The sequence below is a fragment of the Phyllostomus hastatus genome, unplaced genomic scaffold, assembly GCF_019186645.2.
Source record: "Phyllostomus hastatus isolate PE091 unplaced genomic scaffold, TTU_PhHast_1.1 phas_scaffold_78, whole genome shotgun sequence".
Taxonomy (NCBI): domain Eukaryota; kingdom Metazoa; phylum Chordata; class Mammalia; order Chiroptera; family Phyllostomidae; genus Phyllostomus; species Phyllostomus hastatus.
The window spans coordinates 27,298,608-27,311,234 of NW_025334041.1; the positions used below are offsets into that span (position 1 = coordinate 27,298,608).

At 47.8% G+C, this 12,627-nt stretch overlaps 1 protein-coding gene across 1 annotated transcript; it reads left to right on the plus strand.

Moving 5' to 3' along the window:
* The first annotated feature begins 7,534 nt into the window (after positions 1 to 7,534).
* On the plus strand, positions 7,535 to 11,904 carry DLX5 (distal-less homeobox 5). The gene is made up of 3 exons (XM_045828317.1): positions 7,535 to 8,089; positions 9,992 to 10,176; positions 11,212 to 11,904. Exons 1-3 carry the CDS (start codon positions 7,735 to 7,737, stop codon positions 11,539 to 11,541), a joined length of 870 nt encoding a protein of 289 aa, XP_045684273.1. The 5' UTR covers positions 7,535 to 7,734; the 3' UTR covers positions 11,542 to 11,904.
* Positions 11,905 to 12,627: the final 723 nt, after the last annotated feature.

Here is a 12,627-nt window from a genome sequence, read left to right on the forward strand (position 1 = left end):
CTGTCATTAGCACCTTGTACTCCATTTGTTCCAACTTCTCTGGGAAGTGCTCCCAGAAAGACAATCCTTGGTGGGCAGGTGCTTTTTCCTAACTGCCATCCCCATGATTATTCTAAAGCCAAGAGAGCAGGGTGGCTACTAATGCCTGGATATTTCTTTTTGCTTTCCATTCTTCTGTTTCTCTTCTAGTCTTCTTCATTGTTCTTATAAGTTAGGGAAAAATTACCAGGTGATTTTAATTACTAAATAATTTTCCTCCCAAGTTCTACACCTAATTGACTGACTTCAGAAATAATTCTATTACAAATATTAGCATTGTAGCAAAAAGGATCTTTTTGGTTCGTATTTTTCCCAATGCTAAAAAATTCCCCTAGCCCTCCAACCCCAAGTTTACTATGCAGGTTAACTACCAGCGACCTAGCACACTTACTCTGTAATATGACTCTGAAAATGTCTGAAGGTCTTAAACCACAAGTGCGAAAAAGTTGTAAAACAGTGCACCCCTGAAGCAGCGAGAGACTCAAGTAACAAAAGAGGCAATGGAGAAGTGTAGGGAAAGAATAGTACACCCATAGCACATTCTGAATTTTTCCATGTACGAATACAACTACTCTCACCTCTATCTGTTATTTATTTAGTTTGTTGATTTCCACTTTCGCTTTTTTTTCCCTTTGGAGGATTTAATGCAATGTCTGTATATATTTTGTGGCTAGCTGCAGGCCAGAGTTTCATGAAGACAAGTATCTTTTCTTACAAGATTTCTAAAACTCGTAAGAAAAATTCCAGATGTCCACAAACCCCATTTTATTTGATTTTTTTCTATTGAGGTACAATTGATATACAGCATTATATTAGTTTCATGTGTACAACATAATGATTTGATATTTGTATGCAGGGCACAATGACCATTTACCACAAGTCTAGCTAACATCCATTACCACTAGGAGCTACAAATTTTTTTCTTATCATGAGAACTTTAAGATCTACCCTCTTAGCAACTTTTAAATATGAAATATAGTATTATTAACTATAGTCACCATGCTGTACAGGGTGCAGCACAAATAATACCCCTTTTTATTACAAAATCTTTTATTACAAAATCATAAGCTTGTAGTTCTGGAACATAACAATATCACACTCAAGCACTCCAAATGACATTTTAGGTGATATGTTCAAATTAAAATGATAACTTACTACACCCATATTATTGCCCTACCAGCCATGCTTGAGCAGGCGTTACTTCTGCCGCACCCTGTATAGTAGATCCCCATAACTTACTTTTTTAAAAACTGGAACTTTGTATCTTTTGATCCCCTTCACCATTTCACCCACACCCACACCCCCAGACCCGATTTTAGATTAACATCAGTGCATGTAGACATCCGGCTTGCAAAGGGAGGTCTGTTGAAAAGTTCCAACAGCAATTAGTGTTTCCTGATATCCTAAGTAACCAATCAAAATGCATACATCAGTTGGGGGTAACACTGTGAAAATGCACCCACACCATTAGGGACATGGAGTCAATACCCAAAACTGTAAACCAGGATGCAATAGTAAATTATATAAATTTAAATGTTCATAATTCTTTGTTAAATGCACCATCCAGGAGCCTCCTATGTTGAGACCATGAAATAAAATGGAAGACTTCATGTTGCAAAAGCAGTATTTGCTGTAATTGCCCACGCGTGGGCTATGTAAGTTGTCTACTACTGAGATCTGGGTGCAAGCAGAGAGTGATGAATCTTTTCTGCCCGCAATTTTAAAAAGTCACTACATTGCTGTGTGAGCTATACTTCACTTGGAAAGCTATTGACTTTTCTTTTCTGTTGCCTTAATTTTGTCCCACGGGAGCATAGAGGGACACAAGTCCAGGTGGGCACTGTGCCTTTGACTGATTACACGGTGTGACACAGCAGGGAAGGCTCTTATCTCAGGCTGCGGTTGCCTGTTTAAGAATCTTTTTCTTTATGAAAGGTGTAAGGTAATAAACACAGCTGTAGAAAAGGTTTTATATTTTCTTGTTGTTTGTTTTCATCTATTCAAATGATATGATTAAGGCAGAGTGCAAAACATGTCTATAAAAGTACACTAACTGCCCATGTACACGTGTATGTTGTGGGCCGAGTTTTGCTCGGCCCCCACTGTTTGAATAACCTGAATGGGTTTGACTTTAGAAGTGGTTTTTTACATCTTTGCATACAGTGCTGTCAGATCATAAAAATACAGTGGCTTAGGATCAATGAACTTTAAAATTTTAAATTGATCTCGTAATTAGGATGTTATTAAAGATGATTTAAGCTTCACTCTTGCTATTTCCTGGCCAGAGTTGGATCATTGCTCTGAATTCCTGTCTGCCAATTACTTTTCTTTTAACTCCACAAGGGGTATTTTTAAAAATTGGAATATTTATACATCTTTAAGGAGAATAAGGTTTTGTAAATAGTATCACAGCCAAACCTTCCTTTCAAGAAGATGAAATCTGAGTTTGGGATGAAGACTACGCCTCAATTTCAGTTTGCAAAGACATATAATAACATAATCCCATTTACTTCCTACTTAGATGAACTGAAGTGTTTTCAGCTGTGGTATACTAAACTCATCTCATAGAGAATAGATTTGAGTGGATACTTAAAGCCTTTTCCTAGCCAGTTATGTTTAAGTTAAATCAATAAACACATTTTAATGTGTTAATAATGAAAACAAAACATGCAGAAATCTGTGATCTGCACTATCATTTGGAAATAAACTGAAAAATCCTATTAGGTTAGAATTAAGTGGAAAATAGTTTCCTCCTCTGGGGATTTTTAATTTATTCAGAATATTTATATAATTGCCTGCTAGTGAGTCTTTTGAGATTACTTTGTTGGAGAAGTTCTTTAACTCCAAACACATTTTTCTTGAGGACACGGGGGTACTTTTATTCATTTCAACATGGAAGAAATTTTTCTTTCTGCTTTTTCTTTCCCTTTCCTCCCTCCCTGGGTGAACTCATGGTTAGTTTATACAGGCTCCGAAGCACTGGGCTTGGGCCTAAGTTAGTCCAGCCTTAAGTGCATAGGAAGACCTTTAAACCTAGGTGGGGAGTTAAAGAGCTTTGCTAACTCAGAAAATGAAGCACCTCTGAATGTCAGCTCCAAGCTAGTGCTCTGAAAGTGCACTTCCAACCTTGTTCTCTGTTGGAAGATACAAAGGCCATCCAGCTGAATTGCCAAAACCAATAATTTGCGATATTTTTGAAAGCCTTCACCACTTTTGTGATCCTCACTCCTATCTTTTCATCTCATCCCAATTCAAGAAAATGTGTCTCTTTTAGACAAACATCAAATTGAATATTTCAGGGCTGTTACCTTAGGTTATTAAATGGCCTTAGTGCCTTAGCTCAAAGAACAATGAAGTCCCATTGTAAATAAAATGATTACTCAGATCTATACTCATACAATGTCCGATGAAACCAGCTCTGTGTCTGAGATCTGAGATAAAAAGTGCTTTTAGACGGATCCTGGTCAATAAGGACATAATAATAGCGAACCGCTCTAAGAGCATTTTCCCCCCACTGGACTGGTAAACAAATGGATAAAGCATTGCAAATAAAAAGTAAAGTAAACCTCAGCCCAAGAACAGGACTTTTTTTTTGAAGGTAGACCACTGATAAAGCTTCTAAAGCCAAGAAGCATTATTTATACCAAGTTTGCATATACAATGGTAGTATGATGTTCTGAGATCCTTTATCTTCCTGACTTATGTGCATACAATTGATGTGTTACAATGTTTTAAATAAACAGAACAGTAGTTTCCATCGCAAAAAAGATCTTAAGTTCATAAATTAAATATTTTCAGGTGCACTGATTTGTCTGAGCTTCAAGCCCAAAGGGAAGGTTGTTCTACTTTTGGCACACCTACGAGTACATAGGTTTCCAGATGGGGCCAGAGGGAGAATACTGAGCTAATGCAGTTACTAAAATGATCTCTCCTCCCTACTTCCCAAGGCACTTTCCCTGCGAAGTCAGGTGACACGGTCTTTACAATTTATGTGAGTAGTAACTCCCCTGCAACCTCTCTCCAGCATCTCATCTTTCTGGGGCGGGGGTCAGCTTCCTTAGACCTCGCTAGGAAACCAGGGTCACCCTCTACTGTTTCCAGTCAACACAGAGATGGAACAGAGTGAGTTATTTCCCCAAATCGCCAGATTTCTGCTGAGACCCAGAAAAAAGTGATCTCCTGGGAGGGGGAAGGAAGATTATAAATATGTAAGGAGTAAACGAAAGGAAGAAAATGGCATGGGAGTGGAGTGAAATATCTGCAGAAAGAAGAGAGACGGCAAGCCACGCAATAGTGGACTCACACCCCGAGGGCCAGCCAGCGTCGTCTGACCTGTAACTCTGAGCTTGAGAAACGTTTGCCGTTTGCGCACTGTTCCTCTAGGACACTGGGTGGCGCTCGTGGTAAACACTTGCACTGCTTTTACGGTCCGTTTTTTTTGTTTTTTGTTTTTTTTTGCACCACCGCCCACCACACACCCTACCCCCACCCCTTGCAAATTTCGGCTACTAGAAGAAATTGCTCACATTCTTCCTACGTGTCGCAGTGGGGAGCACACTTCTGGAGAAGTTTGATGTCGTGGGGCAGTTCCCCGGCTGAGCCCGTCGGTGGGTTTTGAAAGGGGCAGCAGCTTCGGTCACAGGCCTTAAGATAAAGTTCCAGGCCTTGGTGTCAGAACCACCCACAGTATCAGCAAAATTTACTACCTTGAGAGCTGGGACACCCAGCGCTCGTGCGCCTAGAGCGGGGGTCCGCAGCGGCGGCCGGGCCTGGCTGCGGCAGTGGGTAGAGCCACAGTGACTATAACGTGAGATGAAATGGGACTGTATAGTGGTAAGACTCCAGCTCCTTTAAACTTAGCACTCTCCTTTAAGGAAACGGCAGGGGAAAGTGGGGTCGATGTAGTAAAGAAGCAAACAAAGTGAAAAAGTCGAGGCTCTGGACCTTCAGAGACACACCCAGATTGGGAAGTTTCACCCAGCAGCACGTGGCCGTCGCACGCGGGGCTGGAGTCTGGCTTGAGGGCCAACACTAGGAACTGAAACAAAGAAACAGACCAAATCCTTCCCTTCTGCCCCACTCCTTTTTGTACTGTGCAAAACGTGGGAGAGAGTATCTTTTTCTGACAGAGGGAAAAGTGAAATTTAGCAAAGTCGGGACTAACTGAACGTTGTCACACTGTGTTCTGCGCCAGACCCCAAACTTCTGAATTTTGCCCAAAGTCTGCAGCTTCCAATTCCACCCTGGTTGGAATCTGCCTTCTCGGCAAGGTCTAAAACCATTGCTAGAACTCCCTTGTTAACATCACCTTATTGACCTCATTTCCCTTCATGTAGTCACTTTTAAATCTGTAAGAAATAAAAAGTGCGGGGACTTGAGGGACCAGTGGAAGGCCACTCGGTTTCCCTTGCCACTGGCCTTTGACAGTAGCTGCTTTGAACCCTCCCTGGCATTGCTTTGGGGTGCGATTGGCATTACTTTGGGGTGCGATTGGTGTAATTAAACAGCAGGGTGTGCTTAAGGCGACTCTATGGGCCCTGAGAACTTGGCCAGAGCAGAAGCCAGGACTCCAAGCCGGAAGGGGTTGGCAGTGTTTCCCTAGCCCTGTAGCTCTATCTAGAGGGGGTGAACAGCAGTGTCAAAATTGACATCGTGAAGTTAAGGATGGCAGCTGAGGTTTTCCCCGGCTCAGCCTCAGAGAAGTCAAGGGCCACTCAGGCCTCAGGCAGAGACTCTGTCAGGCAGGGGAAGGCACTGAGAGACCTCAAGTGTGACATACCCCTTCCTTGCTTTGTGTGCATCTGTGCTGAAGTTGTTCCCAAAGGCAATGCAACAATAGCTGTGGTTTTACAGAGCCCAGACAGCAGAGACAGGGAGCTGATGCACATGTGGCTGCTGTCTAGAGGCTTTGATGTTCTGGAGCGAGGCTGGCACCCTGCCGCATGTGCCAGATCCCCAGCTCTCCCTGCCGGCCTATTTTGGGCCACAGTAGCTCCATAGCCAAAGTAAGGCTAACCTAACCCTAGACGCAACTAATGTAGACTCCTCCTTTTTCAGTTGGGGTGGAGGGAATGAGGAGAGGCCAGACAGTCCTAGCCAGGATGTTTGGTGGAGCTCCCAGGTTCCCGGTCTCAGGCACTCTGGCAGAAGATGCTGAAGAGGTCCGAATCAAGACCCAGCTCCTGGAGTTGCTGATTTTAGGAGAGTGGAAATGGGGAGCAGTAGCTTGACTGATGCTAAATTTCTACACTCCCAACTGGATCACCACTAGAGCAAGAGTGACGCATCGTGAAAGCAGGCTCTGGACCATGAACACCCACTGTTTGGTTCCTGAGCATTTTGTCCCTTTGCATGGGAGCTAAGATGTCCTCAAGGCAGGAAATAAAAGGATGTAAGGTACAGGAACCCAGACCTGAGAAATGGAAAGGCAGGCCCTGGCATGCCATGTCCATAACGCTGGGAGGGGGAAATCCATGGGCTTCACCCAACTTCCCAAAGGCCTTTTATCCCTGTATGCTTCCCTGTCTTCTTGGGATTCCCATTCAGTCTGTTGGAGTGACAGGTCATACGTGAACCACTCACTTTTGCAGAAGTCTTTGGCTACTGAACATGGCTACAGACCCTCCATTCCTATGGCATCCAAAGAGATGAGAACACTGCCCACTCACTCTTCTTTGGGGCCAGCAATTTGGGCGTCATTAAGTTATTTGTACTTAATACAGTAATATTTTAAATTCATTGTAAGGATTCAGGGTTGCAGGGACTCTCGTTGCCATCAACCGCTGAATGAACAGCATGCATTCTGGAGCATTCTTAATCCAGCCCTTTTCTGAGAAATATTCATCTCATACAAAGGAAGTGCTTGTGGCAAATTTGTCTCTTTCCCCAAATTGCAGATTTTCAACACATGTAAATTACAACTTGATTCCCAGCACCCCAATAAAAATAGTGTTCTCAGTCCCTTCTTACCATCAGTCCACATTCCTGATTCCCCGTTTCAATATCGCTGTTCAATTCCACATTTGCCCCTGGTGAAGCCCACAGGGGCGTGGAGGTGGGGAGCACGGAAAGACCGTCGCCGACCTCACCTCCCAAAACATGTGCACTTTCCAAGGCTGCTGATTGGAACACATTGTCTCCAAACATTGCAAAGCTGGTGTTGGGGCTTCTGCGTTTTCTTCGGTATTCGCTGAAAACAGACTAACTTGGACCTCCCCCGTCTTCCCCAACAGGGAACAACACACACGCGCGCGTACACACACACACACACACACACACACACGCACACACTTCCCCTCCCTCCATTTTTTTCTCCTTCTTTTTTTTTTTAAGCAATGCTTTGTTGTGTTAAAACTAGTTGGACGAGTTAGGGTGTTGCTGCTGCTCTGGAGGCCCTGGCCAATGGAACCCGATCCACCCCGCTGTGCGTAAGCGCGCAATTAAGGATTTAACCAAGGCTGTGCTGCGCCTCAGTCAGCAGTCAGCCTGCCGGAGACCGAGCCTCCAAGACTCCCAGCCTCCTCCTCGCCGCCGCCGCCGCCGCCGCCGCCTCCTCCTTCTCTCCTCCTCCTCCTCTTCCTCCTCCTCCTCCCTCGCTCCCACAGCCATGTCTGCTTAGACCAGAGCAGCTCCACAGCCAACTCGGGCAGCAGTCGCCGCCACAAGAGCAAGGACAGCCGCCGCCGCCTGGGAGCGATGACAGGAGTGTTTGACAGAAGGGTTCCCAGCATCCGATCCGGCGACTTCCAAGCTCCTTTCCAGACGTCCGCAGCCATGCACCATCCGTCTCAGGAATCGCCAACTTTGCCCGAGTCGTCGGCCACCGATTCCGACTACTACAGCCCCACGGGGGCAGCCCCTCACGGCTACTGCTCTCCTACCTCGGCTTCCTATGGCAAAGCGCTCAACCCCTACCAGTACCAGTACCATGGCGTGAACGGCTCTGCCGGCAGTTACCCCGCCAAAGCTTACACCGACTACAGCTACGCCAGCCCCTACCACCAGTACGGCGGAGCCTACAACCGCGTCCCGAACGCGACCAGCCAGCCAGGTACCAGGGTGGAAGCCAGATGCAGGGGGAGCCGGGGTTCTGGAGCGGCGAGGTGGGGTGGGAGATTTGGGGCCCCGATCCACTGCAATGGGGGTACATCTGGCAGAAGGGAGTGGAGGCCTGGACTCTACACCCAGGAGAGGTTCCCGGGCCAGCACTTCAGGACTTCTTAGTAGGAGAAGCCTTCGGGGAGTTCGGATCAGTGTCTCTTCCCTCCAGCATTTTGGGGGTGGGGGACTGGGGGGCTGGGGGGGCTCTGTCTCCAGATTCCCAATTTGCCTGGTCAGGAAGCCAGCTAGGCTGGAAAAGGGGGTAGGGGTGGAGAGAAGAAAGAATCTAGCAGCCCTAGTGGCGTTTGCGTAATTAAGGGGAGGCTAGTTGTCGGAATTTTTGGTAAGCGTGCTTGGTTGGTGCGAGTGGGAGTGGAAGGCTGCCTCAAAGGCTCCGTCGGGATCAGTCTGAGTGCAGACGCGAGCCAGTGTCCCGTCGGAGTCCGGAAACGCTCGAGGTGGGGTGGGGGCTGGGGAGCTGGAATCTGCCCGCGGAGGAGAGCACCGAGAGCCTCGCGGTTGATCCAAGGCATTGCCAAAAAACAAAAAGCCGTTTAAAAGTGAAGGAGGGTTGCTGAGGCTTCACGTTATTGGAACGAATTATTTTTCTCTCTCTCTCTCTGTAAGTGCCTAAAATTTACCCCCCTCCTCTCTACCTTCTCCTTTTTTGGCTGTCTTGAAACTTAGGTGGAGGGTTTAGGAGGTTAGTGAGCTCGGGCGGTGAGAGGGAGGGATGAGGTCTCCCTGGCGGGGTTTTGCTGGTCGGGTTTGATCTCTTACCACCAGCACATTAATAATCCTGCTAATATTAGCATCCCCTGCTCTGGCAGAGTCCAGACCACAGCCCTCATCCTCCACCCTTCCTCTCCCAGGAGCGGCCACACACACACACACACACACACACACACACACTCGGGAGGTTCTCCGCCCCTTCCAGAGATGGGCACTTCTGATAAAGTGGGAAAGGGGACTTGTGGCCTCAGGGCACCTTTGTCAAACACGCAGGCAGAAAGACTTCTTCCCGTTTATAACCAGGATGTTGAGAAATTCGTCCTGATCTGCCGCCCCTTTCCTACGAAAATGCCCCACCACGGATTCCTTTTCAATGTGTGACTCTTGTTAAACTTTAAGAAAGGCCCTAGGGGTAGGATGTCTTCGCTCCGTTCAGTGTCTCTGGATTTCCTGCAGAAGGGAACGATCTTTTTTTTTTCTCTTGGCCAAGAACTTAAGTCTATTTGTAAAAGAAACCAGACACATCTGTGCCCTCACAGATCTGCAGGGAGATTATGGGGGCTGCATAATCGGCCCTCTGTCTGTGGCGGCCCGGACCACTTGCTGCTGAATTGAAGGAGCATAGTTTGCTTGTGGGTCTTTGAACTTTGGAGCCCTCGGTTAGCGTCTTCCCTACCCATGCGTCTGGCCTCTGCGGGCGCCCCAACTGGCGCTGAAGCCTCCTGGGTCACAGCCCTCGAACCCCAGGGAGGGGCTGGCCGTGATCACCCCAGGAAGGCGAGCGAGCACAGGGTGGGCGTACAAACATGTCCGGGTGAAGCAGAAAACGCTACAAAGGCAAGATCCAGGAAGCCAAGAAGGGAACTGGGCTGTACAACGCCCTTTACACAAACCCTCGAGAACCGAATGAATACAGTAGGGAGTTAATTTGAAACTGACTACCTGGCCTTTCCGTGATTTGGGGGAGGGGCATATGTCTCTGGGTCTTGTGAACCAAAGTTGGTGATATGGGAAACAGTGTAGAGTGCCTGGTAAGAAACTCCAGGACTGAATTCGAGGGGTCCGCAAAACCGCCATTGTCTGCCGACAAGCGATAACCGGTTCTGTTTTGATTATTTAGAGAAAGAAGTGGCCGAGCCCGAGGTGAGGATGGTGAATGGCAAGCCAAAGAAAGTTCGTAAACCGAGGACTATTTATTCCAGCTTTCAGCTGGCCGCATTACAGAGAAGGTTTCAGAAGACTCAGTACCTCGCCCTGCCAGAACGCGCCGAGCTGGCCGCCTCGCTGGGACTGACGCAAACACAGGTAAATCAGGCCGTGGCGAGGCTAGAGCCCCGCCTGGGCTGCATGCCTGGCTAGGCCACGAGGTTCCGTCCCCGAGGGCTGGAGGCGATCGGATAGCACCTGCGGGAAATTCACAGAAAACCACCTTTCGCCCTTCCCTTCCCGGTGTCGCCGCCATGCGACGGTGGGAGCGGGATGGAGACGTCGATCATCCCGAAATGTCCCAGCTTCTAGCTTCTGGGGGCGACGGGAAAACTTCTAAAATTGGAAACAAGTGGGAGGGTTATTTCTAGGACGTTCTGGCTTAGAGAAATTGTCTAGTGTTCTGCACAATGCAGCGCCTCTCGGGCGAGCAGGACCCGTAGTCGTGGTGGTCTCAGGACGTGTGAAGGCCCCGAGGACGTCTGTCTCCTCGGGCCGGAAAAGCTGTGGGGTCACTCCATGCTGCGGAGCCGCAGCAACACGAGGGTCGCGAGACGGGGGCGCTGTTGTATGGGGGAATCTTCCTTTGGAGGATGCCATCCCCTTTACTCCCACTCCAACTCCTATAAAGAAGAGAGAATGTTCGAGTCACCGCCCCGAGCTGCAGGCGGATTCTGACTTTACCCCGGAGCTGAGGAGAGGGTGAAAGGAGTGGGGAGGGGTTATTGGGCGATTAATGCTCTACCTGCTTGAACTCGCGATCGCAGAGTCGGCCGCTCTTCCCTTGCTCGCTGGGCTCTGGCCATTGTTTTGGAGACTTTGGCGGCGCTGCGTTCGGTGCGCGCTGCGTAGGCCTACGCTTGTGCGCAAGCCAGGGGGGGACACCGGCCCCCACCCCCGCCCCTTGCCTCCAGCCCAAACAAAAGACAACAGCCTCAGGGTCGTGCCCTCCCAGCGGCTGGGGCTCGCGGATCCCTCCAAGGCGCCCTCTGGAGCCGGAGATCCAGGCCGTGCCTCAGGCCCAGTCCCTTGCCTACAGGCTGCAAGCTGCGGGGAGACGCCAGGGCCGGGCCGCGGGGGGCCGAAGATGCCTCTGAGTGTCCTGGTAACGTCTGCCTTTGTTCCCCTACCCAGGTGAAAATCTGGTTTCAGAACAAAAGATCCAAGATCAAGAAGATCATGAAAAACGGGGAGATGCCCCCGGAGCACAGCCCCAGCTCCAGCGACCCCATGGCGTGTAACTCGCCGCAGTCTCCGGCAGTGTGGGAGCCCCAGGGCTCGTCCCGCTCACTCAGCCACCACCCTCATGCCCACCCTCCGACCTCCAACCAGTCCCCCGCATCCAGCTACCTGGAGAACTCGGCTTCCTGGTACCCGAGCGCAGCCAGCTCAATCAATTCCCACCTGCCGCCGCCTGGCTCCTTACAGCACCCGCTGGCGCTGGCCTCCGGGACACTCTATTAGACTGGCCGCTTTCTCTTGCCCTCTTTTTTGGGACTACTGTGTTTTGATGTTTTAGAAAATCATAAAGAAAGGAATTCTTATGGGAAAGCTTGGAAAACGGAAACAAAAAAAGATTCATATGTAAAGCTTTTTTTTTTTTGCATGTAAGTTATTGCATTTCAAAGGACCCACGTCCTCCCCTTTTTTTACAGACACTTTTTTGCGCAACTGTGGACACTATCAATGGTGCCTTGAAATCTATGACCTCAACTTTTCAAAAGACTTTTTTCAACGTTGTTTTAACCATGTAAATAAGTGTAGATAGAGGAGTTAAACTGTATATTCTGGATAAATAAAATTATTTCGACCATGAAAGCAAAATGATTCTTAAAAACATTTCTTTGCCCCCTTATAATGGGCTAGTGATGTTTTACCAGGCAAGGAAAGGAAGACAAGGTTTGCAGAGATCCAAAAAGGCGAAAAGGAAAACAAATTAGGAGCTGCATAGATGCAGAACTCTACATAATATACACTGGATGCTGCTTTATATGTCTATATGTATATGTGGCCTGTTTATATATATCTAGGTGTGGGTGTGTGTGTTTGTTGCCTAACCACAAAAACGTTTAGATAATTTTAAGTTCAACCCCAAATTGTTTCAGGTAGAATGCAATGATGGAATCTAAACAGGGCCCTCCTACCTTGTGTGCAAGTAAGAAAGAAGCAGAAATCCCTCAATAACGACTCTGAATTCTAAGCTCAAAGCAATTACGATGGAGAGCTGCCCAACTGCCCCCCCATCAGCCTCTGTGTATTGCTAGTGCAATTAGACAAATTACCCTCCCTTCAAAGGGAGCTTCCAGAGATGAGAAAATGAAGGGGGAAAAAAGGAAGAAAAAGAAATGCCCCCTCCTATTATAAATTTTAAAAATCTGAAATGCTTGCAGCATAGCAAATGGTAGTGCCTTGGACACCTTGGTGTTGACTATAAATTTATCTGAGCTCTTTCAGAAAGGAGGAAGGATCACAGGACTTGATAACAATGATGGGCCTAAATCAACAGGCCCAGTAGAGTATGTGGGGGACATTATTCCTCAGGCAAGAGAG

What these genes read in the sequence shown, in the direction of transcription:
- DLX5 (XM_045828317.1), top strand. Translation starts at nt 7,735, where the DNA reads ATGACAGGAGTGTTTGACAGAAGGGTTCCCAGCATCCGATCCGGCGAC. An exon ending in GAACGCGACCAGCCAGCCAG is followed by an intron (nt 8,090 to 9,991) that starts GTACCAGGGTGG and finishes TTGATTATTTAG; the next exon opens with AGAAAGAAGTGGCCGAGCCC. An exon ending in TGGGACTGACGCAAACACAG is followed by an intron (nt 10,177 to 11,211) that starts GTAAATCAGGCC and finishes TCCCCTACCCAG; the next exon opens with GTGAAAATCTGGTTTCAGAA.